This window comes from Salvia miltiorrhiza, chromosome 1 (genome assembly GCF_028751815.1).
Source record: "Salvia miltiorrhiza cultivar Shanhuang (shh) chromosome 1, IMPLAD_Smil_shh, whole genome shotgun sequence".
Lineage (NCBI taxonomy): Eukaryota > Viridiplantae > Streptophyta > Magnoliopsida > Lamiales > Lamiaceae > Salvia > Salvia miltiorrhiza.
Genome location: NC_080387.1, coordinates 49,572,988 through 49,598,875, shown reverse-complemented (window position 1 = coordinate 49,598,875; position 25,888 = coordinate 49,572,988). Strand labels below are relative to the sequence as shown.

The window sequence follows — 25,888 nt, the reverse complement described above, 5'->3', positions numbered from 1 at the left end:
AAACTTATATTTGTTCATTTTAGAAATCTTTAGCTTAAAAATATTTTTTTAAAGGTCAACTTTATATTAATATAAATTTGTAGATAAATAACTAATACTATATAGTATATCTTAAAAATCGAATTTTTAAGCTTCAAAATTACTCATTGGAAAATCAGTAATTAGAGAACCATTATCGATTTTCTTTAAAAATAAAAAATAAAAGTAAATTGAAGAGTTTAATTTTTTAGTAGCACATTTATTTAAATTTACTGAAATTGTATACATTTTATTTTGGAAAATGAACGACACATATCTCATGTTAAACCCTTTATTTTTTCACTTTCCAATTGAAAAAAAAATGTATACATTGTAACTTTATTTTAAAATTGAGCATAAACAAAATGACCTCATAAATATGCATTCGAAAACTATATTAAACTACAGTTATACTATATGTAAATAAATAGTTTTGTACATCTTAGAATATTATATGATCCATAATGATACTCATTATCATCTATACTTGCTTTTGATATTTCATAATTTATTTATTTATAAATTTATACACATTATCAATTAAATCAATTAATTGCTATTTCAATAATTGAAAATTCGAATGTTTTCAGATTGATATTTTTATTGAGATTATATTGTGAATAATTTATTTTTTATTGAGATCATTTATGTTTATATTTACTTATATATATATATATATATTATGTTTAACATTTTTATTTATTTATTTAAATTATCGTTCAATTTCGATGATGGTCGTGCATCGCACGAGCGGGCACATACTAGTTCATAGTAAAAATTTCAATTCATAAATTTCTACAATAATATTTTTTGCCAATAAATGGACTCCAGAGGAAGAGGAACCACTATGATTTATAAATTAAATTAATAAAATGCGTAAATAAACATGTAGAAAAAAAGAAGAAGAAATAAAGCTAATACTTCAATTATTTTGACTGACTGTGAAAAATAATGCACAATGAAAATTATTACTGTAATCATGCTGAGATCCCTTAATTATTTTTCATTGTGCGTGATAAGAGGTTACAGGGAAAAAGATTGTAGAAAATTGTTGCGGAAAAAGAAAAATAAGCAAATACACAAAAACAAGAGAGATGGTGGAGTAAAACCTAGCTAGCTCTCAGATAACATCAAACTTAGGTACCTCTTATAAAGATTGTAATTTTCCCTCAAAACACAAGAAACTTCAAAGTTGGGACCTGCCAAGCTCTGCATTGCTTCGTTCTTACTCGAAAACCAAACTTCAACATGAAATGGAAGATCTTCCCCTTGTGATTCCACTTGTTCCTCAACAATCTCCTTGGCACACCTCACTGATGATTCACCACAATCTCTCATCCATATCTTTTGCAGGTTAGGTAATTCTCCAATTTCAAACGGGATCTCCTTCAACGCTTCCATATCAAAAAGCTGAAGCTTCTCAAGACGTGGAAAGATGGAGCTCGCTTCCGCAGTCCAATACTCCAGACTAGGACACGAATACAATCCCAAGTATTTGAGGCAAGGGAATTGGCCTTCAACCATTTCCCACTTGCCTGTTTTAAAGCATCCCATCCACAATTTGAACTTCTCGAGAAGGGGCAATGCACCTATCTTTCCCAACATCTTTTCCCACTCAAAGCCACCATTCATGGAAAGAGTCAACTTCTTGAGGCTTTGGGGGAATGTGAGCACATACAAAGAAGCTCTAAAATCAGGCCAACACGATATGTAGAGGGATTCCAATTTACACAGACGTTTGATATTGCTCAGACAATAATAATCGTCGTGCTCGATCCCCTCGCTCCCAAAATACTGCATCCCCAGTTTCTTGATATTGGGAATTCTCTTGACCACCTCTTCACTGCACTTGAAATTACGCACTCGCTCAAGCACCAGTAAACTCTCCATAACGACGACATCATCACTCGAAGGTTCTGGAAGACAAAAACTTCTTTCAGTCATTTTAATATGCCTAAGTTGAGGCATTCTCCAAATCTCAGCAGGCGCAGTGGACTGCTCCGTACAAGAAACGATCAATGTGTGTAGATTCCAGAGTCGGCTGAACGAGGAAAAGATCGAGGACATGCTACCAATTCGAACGGCTAGGTGGCGCAAGTTAACACACTGAGACACAAGGAAAGGATCAATGTATGGACTCTTGCATGCATGTAATGTTCTAAGCAATTCAGAGTTCATACTCCCCTGGACTTCCCTATATTCACTGATAACGGAACGAGCACGTGGCATAGATTGCAAGTCATCAAGGATTTTCTCATCGGGAGTGTTCCTAGGTATAACAATGCGGCGTTGGCTACTTCTCCCTCGAGGACTAGATTGCCCTATCACGTGATAGAACCCATCTCTCTTGCCCTCATTTAAGCATAAATCCCTCAACAAATCATGAATTTTGACTAATTTTATGTTTCCAGTGGACCCCTCTTCACTAACTAGAATGAGATTTCTATCAACCAAGTCCTTTAAGATCTCTATGGCAATAGTTTCCAAACTTTTTCCATTCTCTGGCTTCAGAAATCCTTCCGAAACCCATAGCTTCACGAGTGTTGAGACTTTAACCGAATCATCCTCCTCAAACACTCCCATATACAAAAAACATGGCTTCAAATAAACTGGCAAATGATTATAGCTCATTTTCAGCACTTTCAAGCAATGCTTATCATTCTCCAAATTCACTACTGAAGCTAAGTTCTTCCTAATTGATTCCCAACTTCCTAGAGTGTGTTTCTTATTTTTCAAAATACCTCCCACTACAACAATTGATAAAGGAAGTCCTTTGCAATTCTCTACAATTTTCTTTCCAATTTCCTCTAACTCGCGAGGGCAACGTCCAGCCCCAAAAACAATTTTTGAGAAAAGTTTCCAACTTAAAACCTCATCTAAAAATTTCATTTGAATATAATTGTTGTTCAATTGGGAACTCAACTGTGATAGCCTAGTCGTCACTAATATCCGACTACACTCTTCATTATCAGGAAAGAAACGTTGTATCCTATCCCATGCATCGATACTCCATATATCATCCATCACAATTAGAAACCTTCTACCTGACAAATGCTTGTGGAGATCTAATCCTAGTTCATCTTCACTCCTTTCACTCAACTGTTCCTTGCTTTGTTTAGTGGCTTGAGAAACAAGTTCACAAAGAATTTCTCTTGTGTTGTATTGTTGAGAAATAGTAGCCCATGCACGAATATCAAAACGTTGCTCAATAATTGGCTTCGAATAAACAGTTTTGGCAAGAGTGGTCTTACCTATCCCGCCCATTCCTGTGATCGGGATGACTTGGCGTTCTCGTTGGTCCGCAACGAGCTTTCCCAAGATTCCATTCACGAGACCCTCGGACCACTCCGCCGTGCCACTACTGTTCTTCCCAGTGGAAGAAGGAGCAGAGACGAAGCTACGCCGCTTATCATGGTGCTCCACCTTCTCTGTGTTGGTCTGCATCGCCAAACTCTTGATATCATCCATTTCTTGTATCACATTTTGCACATCTTGAAACAAGTTCATCTCTTCATCATCATGATTTGATGAGACAGTTTTCGGATCCTCTGGGGCTCGAAAGCAGCTGAAGAAGCGGCTGCGAATGGTTCCTTTGGATCTGCCCACGATATGAGATTCGATAGCATCTTTGGTTTCTTTCGAACTGCTCAGCTGTTGAGCCTTGTGCACAATATTGTTAGAACCGGGTACACGATCGAGATATTACAAAATATTTATTTTGAGAAATTACGACTCAAAATAATTGAAAATATTACAAAGTAAATAATTTGAGAAATTACAACTCAAATAATTTGATACAACTGAAATACACTGTATAAATAAATTATACGTATAAACAAAGTCGAGTCGAGATGAATCTCTTCCCGCAAGAAGATTATCGCCCCCGTAGTGCTCTTCGGTTTGGCGTATCTTCCCCAAAGGTAAAACGACTACGTCTCGTTGGATGTAGCACCACAATCCGGCGAGCTCCGGCGAACTAAATAGGATGAAGAACTGAGCAAAGTGTTGTGCAGAGGGTGTGTGTGTAGAATTGGCAGAATGCAGTATTTTTAGGTGTTTGTTGGTCATTTCTGCATGCTCTCCACAAGCCTATTTATAGACATGTGGTAAGTATGAATTCAATACATTGAATTCCACTCCGACGGCTGGAAGGTTGAAGATGTGGCCGGTGGCAGCAGCCATTGAGGAAACTTAGTTGCAAAATCGGAGTTGCCATGCAGAAGTCGTAACTTGCGTGCTTCTGCTGCTGCTTCTTTTTTTGCTGCTGCAATGTTGTTGTGTGGGCTGGGTTTGGAAACAGTTGGGCCAAGAATAATTAGTTGGGCCAAAACAAAACAAAAGTCCATTGGTCCAAAAAATTAAGGTTGGGCCCCAAACACCACCCCAAAGCACCAATTGCCAAGATCCAAGTCCTTGGCCGCGGCCCGTACCCGACCCGCCCGTCCGGCGGCGGCGGCGACGACGTCGTCGTCCGTCCGTCCGATCGATCGTCGGCGGCGGCGCGCGTGTGTGTGTGCGCGCGAGGCTAGTACTTAGATCAAGCCCACTAGCAAGCCCACAAGTCAATTTATCAACTCCATGTGCTTTGCTATTCTTATACATGAAAAACATCTCTATGTTTTCCAATGTGGGATAGCATTTATTTTCCCTCTTCAACATCCAAACTTTGACATACAATATCTCACTCATCGGAAATCGGTTTTGAGACTTCAAGTATATCACGTTGATCTACTCGAGATGTAGATTAACATACAATCATTATTTTAATTAAATAATAAATATTTAATTAAATAATAATTTCCAGATATGGCATTAAAACCATATTTCCAACAATCCCCCACATGAGTGAGAAAACAGTATGCGAAAGTATGCAAACACTTAGCTCAGTCCTCTTAAGATACAACATTGCATTTGGAGAGGTAGCTTGTGGCTTTGAACCTGCCATAGTCAATATTATCGAGTATACCGGCGGCCTAGTGGATTGTGTTCCTTGAACTAGTCCTCCTCGGTGTATACTTAGTCAACAATATTGATACAATATTGCTTCAATCCTTATTCGTTCTCACGTTTGTGTCCATTACAGGCCTTGGAACACCTCTTTGGATTCATAAGTGTTTCAATCGAAGCGGCCGCACTTCACACTTACATAGGTAACTCTTAACTCAAGTATCCTGCTATACTTGTCCTCTTCGAGGAGTTCTAGAGTCATTAAAAGTCAAAGACTTAACCTCACCACGTGCAGGTTTCCGAACACTCACTGTTCTACAAGGAATAGGCAATTCGAGTGTTCAACACACGGATTTTCATAGCTTAGTTGTCCCATTGAACCAAGTTCTTGGGATCCTCCAGTCATCATGGTTGGGTTGCCACTATGATTATCCTTAATTTGTGGACTTCAAACCCATTCCCCCTAACAGTTTATACATCTGATCTCGATGGATACTTTTTGTCAAAGGATCCGCTATGTTATCAATTGATCTTATATAATCAATTGATATAACTCCACTAGTGATCAAATGTCTCACGGTATTATGACGTCGACGAATATGTCTCGACTTACCGTTATACAAATGATTTTGTGCTCGTCCGATAGCAGCTTGACTATCACAATGAATTATCACGAACGACACAGGTTTCGACCAACATGGAATATCCTCGAGGAAATTTTTAAGCCACTCGGCTTCTTCACCAGCTTTATCCAAAGCTATGAATTCTGATTCCATGGTCGATCTAGCAATACATGTTTGCTTCTTGGATTTCCAAGACACAGCACCACCCCCCACAGTGAATACATAACCGCTCGTTGAAAACGAGTCTTTGGCATCAGATATCCAATTTGCATCACAGTACCCTTCAAGTACAGAGGGTTCCCTAGTATAATGAATCGCATAGTTTTGAGTATATTTCAAATATCTCAAAACCCTTTCAAGAGATTTCCAATGTTCATTACTAGGGTTAGCTGTAAAGCTGCCCAACTTGTTGACCGAGCATGCTATATCGGGACGAGTGCAATTTGTTAGATACAACAAGCTCCCAATAATCTTCGCATATTCTATCGCGTCAACAGGTTCTCCCTTGTGTACACTCAAATGCACACTAGGTTCCCATGGTGTCTTAGCTATTGGCTTGTCAAAAGCGTTGAATTTCTTTAACACTTTCTCAACGTAGTGAGATTGTGTTATAGTAATACCATCAGGTCTTCTTAGAATTTTAATTCCAAGGATAACATCAGCTAAGCCCATATCTTTCATGCTAAAATTTTTACTTAGCATGCCTTTGGTTTCTTGAATCACTCGGAAATTACTTCCCATGATGAGCATGTCATCTACATAAAGACAAACAATAACATATCCGTTATTAGAATTCTTAATGTAGACACATTTATCGCACTCATTGATTCTGAATCCATTTGACAACATTACACTGTCAAATTTTAAATGCCATTGAAGCGGTGCTTGCTTCAACCCATATAAAGACCTTTGAAGTTTGCATACTTTGTGCTCTTGCCCAGGTACTACAAACCCTTCAGGTTGCTTCATATATATTTCATCTTCCAACTCGCCATACAAGAACGCAGTTTTCACATCCATTTGGTGAATCTCGAGATTGTGCAAGGCAGCAATAGCGAGAAGCATCCGAATAGATGTTAGTCTGGTCACAGGTGAATAGGTATCGAAGAAATCGTACCCTTCTTTCTGCCTGAAACCTTGAACGACAAGTCGGGCTTTGTACTTATCTATAGTACCATCAGATTTGTACTTCTTCTTTAGGATCCATTTGCATCCTAAAGCTTTACTTCCAGGTGGTAGATCCACTAACACCCAAGTATGATTCTGCATAATGGAATCAATCTCAATATCGATGGCTTCTTTCCAGAGAGCTGCATCTGAGCCAGACATAGCTTCTTTAATCGTCACCGGTTCGCCATCTAGCATCAAGACAACATAATCCGGTCCATAGACATTAGCTTTTCTAACTCGTTCCCCACGTCTCGGTTCTACATCCATAGGTTTAGACCTTGGTCTTTTCCTATTAGGTGGTGCATGATTAGAACCCGTGGCATCATCTACTTGAGTAGAATTACTAGCTACTTCCATAGGTTTAGAACCTGTAGCATCACCATCAACTCCATCATTAGAGTTCGATGTACCTTTATCCTTGTTAGGATAGATATTTTCAAAGAATATAGCATTCCTTGATTCTATCGTTGTCCCAACATGTATATCAGGTATCTCCGATCTGTGCACTATAAAACGATAGGCACTGCTATTAAGTGCATGACCAATGAAGATACAATCCACCGTTTTAGGTCCTATTGTAACTTGCTTTGGTAAAGGCACTTCTACCTTGGCTAAACACCCCCACACTTTGAGGTATTTATACGAAGGTTTCCTTCCTTTCCATAGCTCATAGGGAGTTACATCTTTCCCTTTGAGTGGAATCTTGTTCAAGATATAGTTGGCCGTTAAGACAGCTTCCCCCCACATGTTCTGGGGTAATCCTGAACTAATCAACAAGGCATTCATCATCTCCTTAAGAGTTCGATTCTTGCGTTCAGCAACGCCGTTAGATTGTGGTGAATAAGGAGCCGTCGTTTGATGGATTATACCACTTTCGTTGCATAATTCAGCAAACGGAGCTACATACTCTCCACCTCTATCACTTCGAACCATCTTAATTCGACATCCAAGTTGATTCTCGGCTTCATTTTTTGAAGTTTATAAAAGCTTCAATAGCCTCATCTTTACTTTTCAATAAGTAAAGGTAACAATACTTTGTGCAATCGTCTATAAAGGTGATAAAGTACTTCTTGCCACCTCTAGTTTGCACGAACTTTAAATCACAAACATCGGTGTGAATAAGTTCCAATGGTTGAGTGCACCTTTTTACCGATTTAAACGGTAACTTAGCCATTTTGGCTTCAACACAAACTTCACATTTTTCTTGTGAGTTGTATTCATCAACTTTTAGTAAATTCATTTTTACTAATCTCTTTATAGCATTTAGATTAACATGTCCAAGTCTACAATGCCATAAATCAGAACACTCAATCAAGTAAGCAGAAGAAGTTGATGCATCTTTATTGATTTTAGCCTTGGCAGGCTTACAAGCTCTTACACCAAGTTTGAAAAGTCCTTCGGAGGCATAGCCTTTCCCTAGGAACTTTCCCCACTTGCGTATTACAACATAGTCAGATTTGAAAAACAATTCAAAATCCTTATTCGTAAGCCTAAAGCCCGAAATTAAATTCTTTCGGACAGTTGGAACGTGTAATACGTCTTTTAATGTGATCTCCACGCCCGACGTGAGTTGAAGAATCACATCTCCCATGCCAAGGACTTGGGATGTCCGTTCGCTAGCCTCCATTATCGTTTTGTTTTCCACTTCTTTGTAGTTGTGGAACAACTCACGATTTATGCATATATGGACGGTAGCGCCGGTGTCCACGAACCAAGCGTTCGGATTCTCCACATGATTCACCTCGGATATCATGGCAGCAAAGTCATCGTGGTTCCAATCGTCGAAGTCCTTCTCGACGTTGTTCACATTGCTCTTTGCCTTCTTCCGCTTTGGCTTGCGGCAATCCTTAGCCATGTGACCTTGTTTGTCACAATTATAACATACACCATCAAACTTTGATGGTTGATGTCCGCCTTGCTTCCCTTTACCCTTATTATTAGGGTTAGGGCGACCACGTTTGTTGGAGGGGCCGCCTTTCTCGGTGAGATTGGCCTTTGCCTCCATTGGAGCTTTTCCCTTTTGATCACGACTTCTCACGTGATCCTCCATTTGAAGCTTGGATATTAATATCGGCACGGACATCTCCGAGCGCTCATGCTTCAAAAGGTTTTGAAATTTCCTCCAACTAGAAGGTAATTTCTCTATGATGATTGCAACGAGCAATGCATCCGCCAAGGGCATCCCTTCGGCTTGAACCTCATGTGAAAGATTTTGGAACTCTTCCACTTGGTCCATCAATGGTCGGGAGTCAACCATTTTATATTCCAACCATTTGGCAACGACATACTTGGTAGTATTCGCCTTGTCCACTTGATACTTTAGATCAAGGGCCTCCCACAATTGTTTCGCGGTTTCATGAACCTTGAAAACACGGTAGAGCCGTTCGTCCAGAGACATGAGAACGGTGTTACGGCACAAGTAGTCGCCGCGACACCAGTTCAAATATTCGGCACGAATTTCTTGGCTTGTCTCCCCTTCCCCTTCACTCGGGGTTGGAGGTTTATCCTCCATTAAGAATCCGGCAAACCCCACGGTTGTGAGGTAGAATAGCATCTTCTCTTGCCAATATTTGAAGTTCTTGCCTGAGAACGTTGATGGTTTCTCGGCAAGACCAATAGTTCTAGATGTTGACGATGAAGCCCCCGTTGATGCAAACGAGGAAAATATTGACGACGTGGTTGAACCGATGGTTGCAGAGGTGGTGGAGCCATCCATATTGACGTCGGTGTGAGCCATTTCTCGAACGTGTATCAACGGCAGAGAAATAATCTTCTTGCGATTGTTAGATCCGGGTACACGATCCGGGTACACGTCGTCGTCCGTCCGTCCGTCCGATCGATCGTCGGCGGCGGCGCGCGTGTGTGTGTGCGCGCGAGGCTAGTACTTAGATCAAGCCCACTAGCAAGCCCACAAGTCAATTTATCAACTCCATGTGCTTTGCTATTCTTATACATGAAAAACATCTCTATGTTTTCCAATGTGGGATAGCATTTATTTTCCCTCTTCAACATCCAAACTTTGACATACAATATCTCACTCATCGGAAATCGGTTTTGAGACTTCAAGTATATCACGTTGATCTACTCGAGATGTAGATTAACATACAATCATTATTTTAATTAAATAATAAATATTTAATTAAATAATAATTTCCAGATATGGCATTAAAACCATATTTCCAACAAATATGAGATTCGATGGCATCTTCAGCTGCGTAAGCTGCATCTGCAATACGCATCTCCAATGGATCCGCTTCGTCGCCGTCGGAAACAGGGGAGATATAAGCTTCGAGAAACTCCTGCAAGAACGTGACATTTTCAGTGAGGGATTGAATTTGTTGTTTGTCGAGAGAAATTGGAGGGGAATGATGACGCTCGATGCCGTCTATGATATGCATTAGAGAAACCAAGGCTGCGTAGGCCGCCATGATCGATATCAGATGAAGGGAAATAGAGTATAATTATGAGAATTTTGATAAGAATTTGATAGACTTATTTAGCTTCTTATACTAACTCAATGGTTAGCAATCAATCTTTATTTGTCGTATTTTTGGTGCCAAACTTTCTGCTTTCTGAGTAGGTTCAAAACTGTGGATAGTCTTGGAAATGGCCAAGTTGCATTCCTAGTTGCAATATGTATAGATTCATAAGTTGGTAGATGTGAAATTAGTTTTGGAAAGCATTGCAAGTTGGCAAGTTGTCATATTCCATTTGTTTTGTTTGATACTGCAAAAATGCCCAAATATTCCAAATTAATATCTCTCGTCTCAACTAATCATGTAGAACAAAAATAACAAGGGAAATACTCCCTCCGTTCCATTGATCTTATCTCGTATTCCTTTTTTGTTTGTCTCATTGATTTTGTCTCATTTTTATAAATAACACTTCTACTTTATCACTTTATCATTTTCTCTCTTCTACTTTATCACTTTCTCTCTCCTTCTCCCTTCTACTTTATCACTTTCTCTCTCCTTCTCCCTTCTACTTTATCTACACACTTAACACTATTAATACTCTCCTTAATAACCGTGCCGAAACCAAATGGGACAAGTCCAATGGGATGGAGGAGTACTATAGTAACAACATTTAGCTCAATCTTTTTAAAAAAAAAAACAACATCTCGTATTATATCGACAATGAAGCGTAGGTCACTTGGTAATTTGAGTCATTACAAAGTGAAAGTAGAAACTATTATTGATATCTTTAAAAAAATTAAAAAAGAAAAAAATAAACATCACGTATTTCATCTATAAGTTGGCCCGTCTAACTTTATTTGGGCTAGGCTATCAAATAACGACCCTATTTTCTAGCAATCTGATCCGACCCACTCCTTTTTCTATTGGGTGGCTTTGGGCTCATTGGGCCTACTCAATGGGTTTAAGGGCTGACATTTCAAGCGTACATGTATATAAGGGTGAGTACATGGATATAAGGGTGAGCTAAAATAAAAATGCATTTTAAAATAAAAAATATGCATCATTTTTAGCTTTTAGATCATTAAGGTTTACGGTTGATTCATCACTTTGTTGGATAAATTCATGATCTTGAGTTCGAATTCCATAAATAGCGAAAATTTTAATTTTCAAAATTCTGAAATTTACACAGCAAATTCATACGCGTTCTACATAAAATTCAGACAGTTTAGCTAATTTATATTTTTTTATTTAAGAACTATTTTTAGTCTAGCCCTTCCTTATGTATATATATTTCCTCAATATTCAGAACTTAATAAAATAAAATAATCTATACAAACCCTTAATCTTCATAACAAGACATAATATAATAGAGAATGCTAAATCATCAAATAATTTAGCATTCTTCTTTCAGTGATACAGTAAAGTCATGATAAAAAGAGAAGAAGAAATAAATGCAATATTTAGTTAATTAATTATTAACTAAATTAAGAATTAAAAACAAAAAATAATTATAAAATCCGAACAAATTATGGTTGAAGATGAATCCTTGTGTTTTAAAGGAATAAAGATGAAGATAGAATTCCAAACAAAATATAAATACTGCGAATCAACTACCTAATTAATAGATCAATCAAAATAATACTATAATAAAATAAATAAAATATTAAAAAGAATAATAAAATAAATAAAATATTAAAAAGAATAACTAGGCGACGTCAAACAGCTAGTAAACCGTAGGGCCAACCAACATATTTTACCTTATCTTAGCTGTTGGCAGTAATATAACTGTGAAAGGTAGAAGAAAGCTAGCCATTGTGAGTTACACTACATTGCTTTTGCTAAAGCTAAACTACATTGTAATTTTTCCTTCAACTAAGATTGTTCATGGCGGCCTATGCAGCCTTGGTTTCTCTCATGCATATCATCGATGATATCGAGAACCATCCTTCCCCACCGATTTCTCTTGACAAACACCAAGCTCAATCTCTAACCGAAATTTCTTGAAGGTTATAAGTCTCCTGTTGCTGACGGAGATGAAGCTGATCCACTGGAGATGCGTATCGCAGATGCAGCTTATGCGGCTGAAGATGCTATCGAATCACATGTTGTGCACAAGGCTCAGCTGAGCAGATCGAAAGAAACCAAAGATGCTATTGAATCTCATATTTTGGAGAAGGTTCAGCAGAGCAGATCCAAAGAAGCCAAAATCAGCTGTTTCTTCATCCGAAAAATGACTCATCAAATCACGATGATGAACAGATCAACTTGTATCAAGATGTACAAAAGGTGATAGAAGAAATGGATCAGATGAAGAAAGAAGCCATGGAGACTGCAGGTGCAGAGAAAGGTTTCCTCGGCTCAGGCTGGCTCCTTGACGTCGTCTTCCACTGTGAAGGAAAGCATAATGGTGGGCTTTGACGACGTGTGATGGGCGGGATTGGTAAGACCACTCTTGCCTGACATATATTTGAGCATCCACTTGTTAAGGAGCATTTTGATATTTGTGGTTGGGCTACAATTTCTCAAACTTATAATGTTAGAGAAGTTCTTCACCATGTAAGTCGAGATTCGGGTGGGAGAAAAGTTGCACAATATTTATCGGGCAGGAGGAATCTTATTATAATGGATGATATGCGGAGTGTAGAGATGTGGGACAAGATGAGGTTTTTCTTTCCCGATTACAATGATGGGAGTCGAATAATCGTAACAACTAGGCTGTCAAACTTGGCTGGTATGAGATTTTTAGATGATGTTAGTAGCTGGAATTTGTTCTCCAAAACAGTATTTGGGGATGAGGTTTTTTTTCCTCAACTCGAGGAAATTGGAAAGAAAATTGTGGAAAAGTGTAATGAACTTCCTTTGTCGATTGCTGTGATTGGTGGTCTTTTGGCAAAGTCCGAACTTACACTGAAATATTGGGAGCACATAGAGAAAAATTTAAGCTCAATAGTGAATTCTGAGAGTGATGATCATTGGTTGAGAGTATATTGAAACTGAGCTATGACCATTTGCATGCCTATCTGAAGCCTTGCTTTATGTATATGGGAGTGTTTGGGGAAGATGAGAAAATCAGTCTCAGATCTCATCAAGCGATGGGTTTATGAAGGATTTCTTAAACCTGTTATCAATAAAAGCTTGAAAATTCAACAATTGCCAAAAGAGTATGTGAAGGAGCTAGTTGACATAAACCTCATTCTAGTTAATGAGTTGGGGAAACTTGGGAATATAAAGTAGTGCAAAATGCATGATCTACAGAGAGATGTATCTTTGAAAGAAGCTGAAAAGCAGAGGTTATATTATGTCTGAAGGCAACATTTTCCTCAAGGCAGAAATAAGCAACGCCACATTGTTTTTCCCCAAATGAGTTTAGATGAGAGTGTCCGTGATGCCTATCTTTTTTAGTTGGTCGTTGTCATGGATTTTATGATGATATTGTTGAGGACACTGACTTTACCGTTGTATCTCCATGAGTTTTCAATTGATGAACTTGAACTCCCCCCAAATCCCTTCTTCAATCAATTTCCTATGAGGAACTTACTGCACCAACACAAATTTGGAAAATGCATCAGCTTAAGCATCTCGAGTCCTCCGACTGATGATAATGTTATTTTACTTAATAAATTAATTTACCACAAATCTTTTAGTTTGACGCTATTCATCTTCTTAATAACTGGAGTTAGTTCAATACTCAATTCTCTCGTCCTGAATCCAAAGAAAAAGAAAATATATTGGTTTTTTTCCCACGCTGCCTCGCAACTTCATCCGATGTCACAATATTTTTTTAGCGCTTGTCCAATGTCACAATATTCAACACACGATTTTTCCTTATAACTTTATGTTTTGCTTATTTTTCATTATTTTTGTTTTTAACAAGATATCTATAATATATTCAAAATATAATTTCGATCTGAAATCAATTTTGATGGCAATTTTGTATAATTTTGATGTTGATTTTCTTAGAAGTTAATTTCAGCAATTAATATTGGTGAAACATGATTATTTTTAGTTTATTGGTCAAACATGAATTAGTAGTTTATTTTCTTCTATTCCGTATATATAATTTTTTTTTGTAAAAAAATACTTATTTTGATAATAAAAATACATTCAATATATATCGTAAGTTAAATATCACAATTTCGTCCCAAGAAAAAGTTAAAATGCGCAACAAATGCTTTAATTTAATATATAAAAAAATGGTTTTAAAATAAATAAGTTATGATCATTTAAAATTGTAAAAACAATTTTTTATATATTTAGCGATCACAATTCTACGCACATTTATTGGATGTTTAAATTTGGATTGCTACGGCATCCAAATATCAGTTTGATGCTTAAAATTTGGATTTGGTAGGATGAAATCAATTACTATTGCTACAAGTTTTGAAAGGTATAACAAGTGTAGGAAAAAAATACAAATATGGTAAAGCAAAACCAGACTATAGTAAGAAACTAAAATTCAAATTAAACTGGTTTTCAGAAACTGAACATTTGCCCTCAAGACTTATATTAACAAGAAAGATCCCAGTACTATTCACATCCCCCTCTCTCATATAGCCCAAAAAGCCAACATATAATAGTATATGATTTGGTGAAGAGATTCCATATATGGTTACAATTTGTAAAAGAAAGCAAGAATGTGAGCAACTATGGTGGTGGAGGTGAAGGAGGAACAATAGGATTGTGTGCCTCAATATCAACATGCCTAATACCAGGAACAATTTCTTGAATCTCTTTTTCTAGGCGATCGACTTCACTTCCAAGAGCTGTCACCACTTCCTCACCTGTCATTATACACAATTTCACATTTATTTTTTAAACCTTCTGCACTCTATGATGTTAGTTATCTAAGAATAGTTGCCTTTTTATCGACATCCCATACCGTAGTTTGACATGATCTTGAACATTGTAGAGTCATCGTTTTCCTTGGCAGCCTCCCGGAACTGTTTCATGACATGAACAAACACATTGGTTGATGAACCAGTGAAGTTATCATTTATGCCCAAAACATGAGTAGAAGAAGAAGGGCTCAGCTGAATCAACGGTATAGCAACTTGCTATTGAATATGATTGATCGAGGGAAAATAATAATGGAGTTACCTGTTTAGCCCACTCTTCGCGGCCAGTTCTGCTCAGATAGTTTTGCACCAATACCACGCCATTGAAGTCTGCAACAAGATCATATGATAATACAATTGAGTTCGAGGCATTTGGGGGAAGTGAGAAAACTTTTATTTTATGCAATTCCAACAACTTTTGTAGTGCCAAAAGTTATATGAATTGTGAACATATGGTTCAATCTGTCACCTATTTCAGCCTTGAATCTAAAAAACCCTGGTCCAATCACCTCGCTTTTGCAATCGTACACTGAATCCACAACCTACAGCAGGAAACGTCAGTTGTAAACACTAAAAATCTGTTGTTCGTAACAAATTAGCAACGTGGGCGTGACATGAGGCGGTACCGGGTCATTTTTAAGAAAATGGAGCACTCTTTTCATATCATTATCATCAATCGCTCTGCCAATCAAAGCATGACGATTCCTCTGAATCAGAAATATTGCAACCTGCATTATATTTGTCATTGAGTTAGGTCCAAGAAAGGCACCATTCTTCAACGTATCAGCAAGCTCGACGCAAAAAGAAAGTACAATCACACTGCAAGATTCTAATAATTACATTGAAGAGTTAAAGAAAATGTCTGATTGACACTCGTCAGAACACGTCGTCTATTGTAGAGAAGTGGCAATGTTACTTAAAGCAGCACTTCATTGAAACAAAACTAATTCCATTCGACTACGCCCTGATAACCATTTTTTATAGAAAGAAATAGTTCCAAACACTTTCTTTTCAACCGAAACATGCAGTTATCTCTTCAAAACTTCAGAATAGGCAGCTCATACGGTGAAGTTTGTTAAAAGATACTGACATTTATGGTCTGTAGCAGAAAAATCAATGAACACATTACCATTCCCAAAAGGTTTCCTACGATGATTGAACCAATAGGATCATAAATTGCATTCCCTGTGGTGTTCACAGCCACCAACGATGCACCGGCAATGAGAAGGCCAGTAACAGCAGCACCATCCTGAACCATGCACATGATTTAACATTCATTAGAAGGGGTTTAAAAGCATGTAAATAGCTTGAGAAGAATGTCTCCCTAAATATTGTACATAAGGTTAAACTTTTAGCAGTAGCGTCTAAGGACTGCTAGATTTTTTATTCAAAAGTCTTCCTTTTCTCTATTTCATTCAGTTTAGTTGAGAAGAAGATAGCAAATTATGTATGATCTCCATGACTCCATTGTCATATTATATCCGTCAAGTTGATTAAATTAAACTTTAATCAATGTTATCAAGCATAAGCAAATACATTGTACTGAAATATAACTGTCATTCAAAATATTCCCAGGCATTACACTAAGAAAATTTGGTATTCTAATGTAGTATAAATTTTGAAGTCACAAAAAAGACAGGAATGGCTAAAAATGTACAAGCCATCACCTCTGTCATGACAGCAACAGCTGTTGGATCGTGACCACGCCAGACATAGTCCCTCACTTTCATTCCTTCTGCGGCGGCACCTTTCCTAACAGCATGGATGGCAACAATGAGGGAAGCACCTGAGAAAGATTCACTTCACTCAGAAGGAAATGTGGAAATGGCAGATAAACGATAGAAGCTCTCTGAGTCTTAGCAAATAACAAAGACTAATACCTTCAATAAGGAAAGAACCAGCAATCACGAGAGCAGCGTACTCAATGTGCTCAGGGGGCTGAAGAGAAAATAATATCAATCAATAAAGCCCCATTTCATAGCATAAAGAAAGCAATGCAGTGAAACACTTGGTGTTACAAATTGAGCTTGAAAGTTTTGTTACCTGAGCAGTCCATAAATTTTGAACTCCGTGAACAATCGTAGCACCAGAACCAAGACAAAATATACCAACAGCAGAAATTAAAGACCACACAAATCTTTCCTTGGAATAACCATACCTGAGATATAATTATAAACAAGATTCAGCCCCACGTCATGACATGTATAAAGTACAAATCTACTACACTATAATAAAATAGATCTAATAAAAAGAAGTTAATACTAAAACAAAAAAATAACATAAAAAACAAAAACAATTAAAGTTGATAAGTCTTGTCAAGGCTTAAAGGTACACTACAAAGAAAAGCACAGAGATTTTTTTACAAAAAACTTGGAAAAGGTCCTTATAATTTTTAGACACCTCAAACCTTACATTAAACTCTCTGCATGAGGCTAACAACTTATTTACGATATATAGATGGAAGAATCAGAGCAAGCCTTACGGGTGGAGAGCATCTGGTGCCCGGCGTGAGCTACTTAAGCCATAAGCAAGAAGAGCCTGCGAGTCATAACAAGGAAACCATAGATCAAATTCACAGCACCATAGGTAGGTAAAAACGCTGACAATAAAGTGAGAATGTCGTTCAGACAGCAAACAAAGTACCTGATTTGCAAAATCTGCAACTGAATGAATAACTTCCGCCAACATCACATGACTCGAGGTGGATAACCAGACCCCAAATTTGAGAGAGAAAACAAGAAAGTTGCACCAGAGTGCAGTTGTGACTGCTCGCTGGCTAAAGGAACAATGTCATATTAGAAAACAAACCAAAACATCGACCAGTAAAAAGAAGAGGATGCGTTCAGAACAAAAACTCAAATAGGTTAACGAACATCCCATATCCCCGACACTGGAAGAGGTTCGTTCGAAGTTCGAACTATGCTAAACACCTAAAGTAGCTGAGGAAGCAGAGATATCCTAAGCTATTTTTGCCATGACTCCTTCAAGAGGCGTGGGGAAAGCAACAAGAATGCTTAAAGAGATACTTCACTAGAGCTATACACAAGTAAATAATAAATTTTCATAATCCACCTCACATTCTGCCTATTTATCCTCAAACTCCAAAAATGTGATGACCTAACTTTGGAAGTCAAGAAACTCTATCCAACTTCAATAAAAAAAAAAGAGAGAGAAATTCGAAAGCAAGAAAAACTAGATTAAGCAAAAAAGTAAATACCCATGATCTATAGATGCAATCTTCTCAATCTTTTTAGCCCTCGTGAAAAAACCTGCATACAATACCACTATCAAATTACAATATCACAATATCGCAAACCACAAAGAGCGAGAAACAGGAACAAAAAATTCACTGACTTCGTGTGAAGGGCAAAATCGAGTTAGACGGAGGAACAACTCTCGGCATAGAATTCGCCGCTAAGAAATTTGAGATTGCGGCTGAACGCCGCCGTTGAGCGCGCCCATGAGGGCAAGAAAAATCATTATCAGAATTAACAATTTTGTTTTCTTGCAAATTAGTATGTTCCTTTTCCGGCTCGCGCGACGAGAGAGGGGCATGAAACTGAGCAATGGTGCAGCGGAACAGGAACTGACGGCTTCGTTCATGGCGGAGGCGAGAGAGAAGAAGAGACGATCGCATTACTGCTCGAAAATAGTAGTAACAGTAATAGCTAAAATAAATCGAGAATTCAGCTAACGCATGACGTGGGCAAATGCGAGGCCCGTGGGTTTTCTTCCCAGCGGAAAAGAGTCTAGGGTTTTGCCGTCAAGCTCAGACGTTTACCGGCGGCGGGCGGCGGAGGAGTTGTGGAGGAAAAGCATATTCTTCAGTCACTACTCTCTCTCAGCTGAGTAAAATTGGTAGTGTTTAATTGCACTATAAAATTGTGGGCATATATACGCTTCAAAAATCTACTTAAAAAAATGTGTGCTATATAATTAGACTTATAAATCATGCTTATTAAAAATCTTGTTTATTTTTATTTTGTTCAATATGTAGTACGTGAGTAGTATAATTGTTAGAAATAATGATGCTTAATAAATTTTATCACGATTAAAACTTCACTTTCAAATAAACATTCTAATAGTACATATTTATATATTATTCCAAGAAAATGACATGACATGACATTGACCTCCACTCTTTTATGCTCAACCTATAATTTGCCATTTTTTAAAAATAATGTAAAGCAATCTATTTTTTGACAAATTAATATATAATGTTACAATAGTTTTTTCAATAAATTCACGAGTCCCAAATTTCGCGCCACATTGATTTTCCAATTCTCGGAATTTAGGTATGACGACACTACTGAATAAATATTGAAGTGTTTTTACTAATTTGCCAAAATTTTAAAATTTTGACATTATTGAAAAAAGGGTAAGACTGTGACAAAATATAGTATTTTGATTTTCCCTAATAAAACAATCTGCAAAATCCAAAAGTGTTGAAATTTTAAGGTGATGGCATTCGATTTGAATTAATGGTTTAGTTGAAGTAGATATAAATTCAACTTCAAGCAATGAAAATCTCTGAAACATTAGCCATCTCCAAAATAATACATTCTCTTGCCAAGATTTGTGTAACATTTCTCACTAACATACAAAAAAGGTGTCATAAATCATCAACATTATCTAGAAATTCTATGTTACAAATCAAAAGCTATTCTATTATGAGGCCAAGCAATGCACAAAGAAATCTGTATGAGCCTGTATATTATTCTTCACCTCGATGTCTCTTCATATGCTCGATTAATTTTGTAGCGCTCCTCAATACATCTAGTAGCTATGGCCTCCCGCGCTATAGCCTATATGATATGCAATGAAATAGATCTAAAGTCACCTTAGTTGCCATGGAAACGGCCTTCTCTCCTGGCACGTGACCGGGTTTCTAGATGGTCACCATCGGAGACTCCCAACTTCCCATCGGCATGGTCATGCCGGGTTACAATTCTTATAGGGTGTGCTTCTGTGTTAAAAACCCATTCGTCAAGTGAAATAACTGAAGAAGGTGAGAAGAGAAGGTACAGATACTTCAGCGTCTCTGCTAGGAAGAAGCTTTGCATCATGTTATCTTTTACACCGGTGTTAACCTGGGAAACGAGAGACCAAATAGTCAGGTATGATCGGAAAAATTACCATTCAAGAAGACAAGTAGTTTGTGCATTTAACGGCCAACGCAGACAGGCATATATAAAGGACGCCTAACACGGCTAGCGATAACTCTGAAGCATATAAATAGAGCTCTAGCAACACTAAGTCATAATACGCATAAGGGAAAATATGCATATTCCTGAATATTCAGTTTTAAAATAACAGGAAAAAGAAAGATTTAGAATATTTATATGAAGTCAAGAATGCTCACATCCTTTAATCCAACGTATCCAGAATCTGTGCGGGAGTTCTTTTCAAATGCTTGAAAGATATTCCATCCCCACTCTTGATATGTCTTGTTTCCAGTCAAACGCCAGAGGTAGAAGAGTGACTCGACTGTCTCCGGCCTTAATATGTTCCATGATGTTCCAACACTCATATCCTAAAATATAAGAAGACAAAACAGAAAAGAAACATTATCCCTTACACTCAGTATTTCTTGAAATATTTTAGAAACAGTAAATCAAAGATCCTCTCACCTGCCCTGAATTGAAAAAGTAGTTTTCACCAGCCAATTTCGTCGGAGTAGATTGGTAGAAGTTATAGCAGGTCCAAGCTAGCTGCAAAGATGTTCAAAATTATCCAATAAAAACAGTAGATGGCACTCTACCTCACAGGCCTATCACTCAAGAAGCTTCGGTGAGAATTTGGCGTGTTTACCTCCTCAGCCAGAGATAAAAATTTCTTGGCTTCATCAGGAGCATAACCTGAAGAGCCCAATGCTATCATGCCTGGTGCAAAACATGCTAGTTCATCCATCTGCAAATGTATAATAGACGAGATCAATTATTGAAAGTCAACAAGTTAGGAAAACATCATGCACTTATTAATACCAAAAACTATAAAATCCACCTTATCTATTAAAGATGTTCCAATCTTCTCACAGAGATAAGTAAAAGAAGACGGGGTTGTTCTCCGCACCAAGCTTTCAAGACCAATCATTGATGTCTCCCACATTTCCCTGTTTTAGGAATATATTTAACAGTGGCTGCTCAGAAAGTTCTTGAAAGGAGTAAAACATGAAGTGCATCAAAACTGTAGGCCTTACATATAGTTTTAAACCTGTGATATATGTACAAATATGTATCTCTGTGGAATAAAACATCTGTTGGATTAGGGTAATTTACCTGTAATGCTTGACTGTGCTGGTCTTATTTCCTTGTATCCAGACCTTGAGTAAGTATTCATAAAAACTGCACAGTTCCGTGTCCTTCCGTCAAATGTTAGAAAACCTTATAGAACCACCTTTGACCATCATAATTGATCCGTGCTCAGACAAGAAAATATATTCTAAAATAGGAGGTGTCAATTCATATCCGTAAAAGGACATACCTGTCCCCCATGGCTCCAAAAGTTATGGTTGAATACGATCTAGATCCTTTGTGTGGATTGATATATATGGGGAGCAAACCATCAGGTGGGAAGGTTTTATTTAGCTCTATAATGACATTTTCCACCTGAAACATCACATAATCAATTTGAGGAAATAAAATTCTCAAGGTTTAACAGGAAAGCGATCGCCTGCCATTAGTATCCTGAAATTACATATATATAGTTTTACACCCCATGAACACAACGCACTATCCCATCATAATAATGCTTCAATGAAGTTACATTTATAGTTAACTCTCCATAACCATCTGCATTGGTCGTCAATAAGTAAAGTACGGGATGGATATTACTATACGAGTATAAATATGTGTGTGTGTGTGTATTAGAGAGAGAGAGAGGGATTGAAACCTTCTGCTGATACTTGGGATCCCCTGTCCTCTGAGAAAGAGCAATAAATTCGAGCTGCTCCGTGCCAGAATCTGCCAGAATGCTGTCACCCTACAGTAAGAATTATGTCAGTCGCTTACATGCGAGATTGTAAAATAACTCAGCAGCACTGTTCAATAAAACCAAACCATGGAAATACAAACATGAATCACGGATAATTTTTATTAGCAAAGCAACATAGTATGCAATTCCTAAGTTAAATACTAATTACTTACCCCTGTCCAACCAGGATTATGTGGATTCCCATGTGCCAAGTTGATAATATTAAAGGGGATGCCAGAAGGAGTATCCCATGCAGGCAGCAGCCTGTCAGCAATATCCCTTGCCTTCTCAAGGAAAAGTTTATCTCCAGATAGATCATATGCACTGAGAAGTCCACCAACGACTCTGGATTGTCACAAACATAAGAGTACAATTTAAGTAAGCATTCAGGAATGTTTCTTTTCCTTGTGAAATGATTATGATTCATTAGCAGATTTGAAGATCAACTTCAGGTAAGAAAATCAACTAGAGGAATATAAAGACATATTAAACCTTATAAAGCAACCTTATGGTTGTCTCAAAGACACTGGCTTCATAATTCTTGTTAAAGTCCAGGGACTGTGCAACCCACCTGCAACAACAAAATTGCTATGCATAAGGAATAATAGGAACAAACAGTGACGTTTGTTGCTCCCATGAAAAATTGAGTACTTCAGTCAAGTCTCTCACAAGTAGAAACACAAAAGGCAAGGAATTAAAATATCATTAATTCCCTAATCCAATTAAAACCTCAACTTTATGGAATCGGATTGAGAAGCACATGGTTATGTAAATCCCGAATGGTGCAAGGAAAAACAGAATTATGCTTACTATCTGAAAAATAGTAATGATCAACCCATGATTTCACGCTTCTATTCCAGAGAGGGCCATGTACTACTACAGCAGATCGATCTTAATATTAGATGGCATGCTTGGTTATATGGATGCTTGAGTTTCTACTAAATATTTATCAACTTTACATATTTAGATAGAAAAACCACCTTAACTGCTCATAATATAAAGGCCATAAAGGGAATCCTGAACTTACTCTCTAGCCTTTTGGAACTGCTCATCTAATCCCATTATGTATAGCGTGTCTAGAGCATCAACTAGAGTTGCTCCAAGACCACCAAAGCTATCAACACCATTCTTTGTTTGGGGCTGACAACCGTAAATCCTCATCAGTATAATCAATTTGTAGAGGCATTACCATATCCATGAACAGCCACAAATTCAAATAAAAACATACCTGGAGTTCATCATGGCCCCAAGCATACTTTTCATAGGAACTCCACGCGTGAATCATGGCATCTTTAACTTTCCCTCTTCGTTCCATGTCGATTGGGTCTTCAGAAACATCTACTTTCCTGCTTTCTGCAATTACATTTTCATTCTCCACAACACTATGCCCAGCCTTTAATTCTTCAATCTGAAATATGATTAATAATCTCAATAAAAAAGTAACATCCAAGACACCAAGAGAAAAGATAAACTAAGAAAATTAAACACCTACCATATTATGCAACCGAGTGACTTCATCAGTCAATTTAGACAACTCTTCCTGGACAGTAATACAACAAGCAGTTAATTGCAGCAATAGCACAAGTAATTATTTTCATCAAAGGAATCAAGACAAAGATAAGATATTGAGATTCACTACAAAATCAAACCAACACATAAAGCAACATGTTGTTGTAGTACATTAGTACTCAGTTACGAAACAGCTCCAACCAAGTAATTTTTTTTCTTCTCATTAGCACTTGCATCCACTAACATAATCATAAAACTCACTCAATTTGTGGGAGAATGTACTAAAGCATCATAGCAGCAGCAGTATATGAAGCATCTAAATATCATAGAACTAGACTGGATCTGACCAGTCACTGAAAAGGTCCATTTGTTTGACAAGAACGTTCCAATTTGGAACTTCACACCCAAAAGAACATAAAGGTTTCGCATTTAAACCTTCCAAACAAGTGCAAACATAAAAGACACCTTTTATAATCTAATCGAATTAGATCCCAAAACATCAGCTGGTAAGCACCCATATCAACAGAAATTTTCTTGAACTAGTCAATCGTTAGCTCAATTAAACAGAAAACAAGATGCCCCTATCTTAACACGTATCATGCTCTGCATCAGCATCATAAGAGCAACACTCCCCATATAAGCAGCAGCAACATTCGCATAAACGTACATAAGGTTTGCATCACATCCTTAACAACAAAGAAAATCCCGACCACCAACCCACTTACAAAATTCATCCAACACAAAACAGCCAGATATCTTCAGATCACCATCTTCACATCAAAACAAAATCAAACGACCTAAAAATAATGCAAAAGATATGCAAAATGTACCTCGTGCTCGTGCACCAAAGTCTGCCGATCCCACACAACTAAAGTCGCGCAGACAAACAACATCAAAAGCGAAGCCAAACGCTTCGGCCGCTTCAGATAGTAAGCCGGATTTAGAAACCTCCATTTGCTGATGGAGGATCTACTCCTCGCCATCTTTTTCCCCAAAATTAAAAAAGAAAAATGAAAAAAATCCAGCAGCAATTGAAAATTAAGATATTACAGCAGCAATCAACGGAGAAATCAAGAAGATCTCAAAGCGATCTGCAGAAAATGGAGCAATCCTCTTTGAGATTTTCCGATGCGGAGGATTTTTCTCCCGGCGGACATAAACCTCCTTTATTTGGTAAAAATATCGAAATAGCAAAAAAATGAAAATGAAAATGAAGGGACGGATTGATTTTTCTTCCATTAATATATTAGTAAATACTTAATTAAGGTAGCTAATGGGAGGGAGACACGTCAGTACTTCGAGGAAATATTGTCGAGGAAAATTTTAGCCGGCTTCATAAAAATCTAAAGGAATTATACTTGCATTAATTAATATAGATTTTGAGACGTCATTCTATAAATTGATGGTATTATACAATTCTTTGTATATAATATAGATTTACAATTAGTATGACTACAAAAGATTTTTGTATGATAATTTGCAGAAAAAAGCCCAATTGCATTAGGATAATGTAGCGTAGACTTGTATTATTCAAGTCAACGAAAAATTAAGCTGGCTCACGTTGACTCCTCAGTCCACATTAATATCTAAAAACAGAGGAATGTTATGCTACATACCTTATGTGAGCATCTTATGTAAACACCACTCACATTTAGTCATCGTTAGCATTATCTTTTTTTAATTTAGATATTTATTTTTATTCTAATACTTCATAAATCGTTATTAGGATCATTAATTTTATAAATAACATAAAAACCAAAGTCTAATTTGTTCTTTTTATTAATTATTTGAAGTTAAAGGGAATATGAACAAATCGAACTTTAATTTTTTATTATTTATAAAATTAATGATCCTAATAACAATTTATGAAGTATTAAAATAAAAATAAATATCTAAAACAAAAAAGATAATGCTAACAAGGGCTAAAGGTGAGTGGTACTCACGTAAGGTGCCCACATAAAGCATGTAGCATAACATTCATTTCTAAAAACATAGGGACACATTAAATGTATGATGTAGTAAAGGTAAATACTTTTAATTTACATTTTATTGGTGTTTTTCTCTTTTTGTAATTTTAACATCTTCTCCAACAAAATAAAGTAAATCCTTCGTGCTCGAATAATGCGACCAATGCCGTCAAAAATAGTAAATCAAGAAAATGAATAAATTTATTCGTTTTACCTTTAAATAATTGCATGAAAATCAAACAACTAAAAAATTTGCACTTAAAACAACAGCACCTAGAATAATCACAGAATTCTAAAATAGGACACTTATTAGATGACGAGTTTTAATACATAGTTGGGCTATTAGTATCTCCCAAATTAATGATTCATTCACAAAAAACAAAAAGAAAAAAAAAAACACCGAGAAAAGAGGCAGAGCAAAACCCCATATA

The 25,888-nt window shown here is 37.1% G+C and overlaps 3 protein-coding genes across 3 annotated transcripts; all 3 read right to left on the bottom strand.

Annotated features, from left to right (window-relative positions):
• Positions 1-1,131: 1,131 nt before the first annotated feature.
• On the bottom strand, positions 1,132-6,617 carry LOC131009335 (putative late blight resistance protein homolog R1A-10). Its single transcript, XM_057936641.1, has 2 exons — positions 5,758-6,617; positions 1,132-3,595 (listed from the first exon to the last, which is right to left on the bottom strand). The coding sequence occupies exons 1-2, from the start codon at positions 6,606-6,608 to the stop codon at positions 1,132-1,134; spliced, it is 3,315 nt and encodes a 1,104-aa protein (XP_057792624.1). The 5' UTR covers positions 6,609-6,617.
• A 7,994-nt stretch (positions 6,618-14,611) lies between these two features.
• On the bottom strand, positions 14,612-19,036 carry LOC130989787 (metal tolerance protein C4). Its single transcript, XM_057913889.1, has 13 exons — positions 18,364-19,036; positions 18,227-18,278; positions 17,653-17,785; positions 17,492-17,547; positions 17,053-17,167; positions 16,890-16,947; positions 16,677-16,795; positions 16,139-16,258; positions 15,636-15,737; positions 15,479-15,551; positions 15,272-15,339; positions 15,054-15,114; positions 14,612-14,955 (listed from the first exon to the last, which is right to left on the bottom strand). The coding sequence occupies exons 1-13, from the start codon at positions 18,644-18,646 to the stop codon at positions 14,819-14,821; spliced, it is 1,377 nt and encodes a 458-aa protein (XP_057769872.1). The 5' UTR covers positions 18,647-19,036; the 3' UTR covers positions 14,612-14,818.
• Positions 19,037-19,554: 518 nt separating this feature from the next.
• On the bottom strand, positions 19,555-24,713 carry LOC130989777 (mannosyl-oligosaccharide 1,2-alpha-mannosidase MNS1). The gene is made up of 14 exons (XM_057913882.1): positions 24,321-24,713; positions 23,474-23,521; positions 23,210-23,389; positions 23,009-23,121; positions 22,487-22,552; positions 22,155-22,326; positions 21,901-21,990; positions 21,493-21,617; positions 21,288-21,353; positions 21,013-21,121; positions 20,821-20,919; positions 20,640-20,720; positions 20,372-20,542; positions 19,555-20,099 (listed from the first exon to the last, which is right to left on the bottom strand). The coding sequence occupies exons 1-14, from the start codon at positions 24,471-24,473 to the stop codon at positions 19,851-19,853; spliced, it is 1,722 nt and encodes a 573-aa protein (XP_057769865.1). The 5' UTR covers positions 24,474-24,713; the 3' UTR covers positions 19,555-19,850.
• Positions 24,714-25,888: the final 1,175 nt, after the last annotated feature.

Bases quoted from the DNA above. Each gene is read 5' to 3' on its own strand.
- LOC131009335 (XM_057936641.1), bottom strand. From the start codon at position 6,608: ATGGATGTGAAAACTGCGTTCTTGTATGGCGAGTTGGAAGATGAAATA. The intron at 3,596-5,757 runs TATTGCTAGATC...AACCATTCGCAG, and splicing joins AAATCCAAGAAGCAAACATG to CCGCTTCTTCAGCTGCTTTC.
- LOC130989787 (XM_057913889.1), bottom strand. From the start codon at position 18,646: ATGCGATCGTCTCTTCTTCTCTCTCGCCTCCGCCATGAACGAAGCCGT. The intron at 17,548-17,652 runs GTACTTTGTTTG...TATGACTCGCAG, and splicing joins TTGCAGATTTTGCAAATCAG to GCTCTTCTTGCTTATGGCTT. The intron at 16,259-16,676 runs GTGATGGCTTGT...TGCATGGTTCAG, and splicing joins CTGTTGCTGTCATGACAGAG to GATGGTGCTGCTGTTACTGG.
- LOC130989777 (XM_057913882.1), bottom strand. From the start codon at position 24,473: ATGGCGAGGAGTAGATCCTCCATCAGCAAATGGAGGTTTCTAAATCCG. The intron at 21,618-21,900 runs GTTTCAATCCCT...GTGATGTTTCAG, and splicing joins ATCCCAAGTATCAGCAGAAG to GTGGAAAATGTCATTATAGA. The intron at 21,354-21,492 runs GTATGTCCTTTT...GGAACTGTGCAG, and splicing joins TTTGGAGCCATGGGGGACAG to TTTTTATGAATACTTACTCA.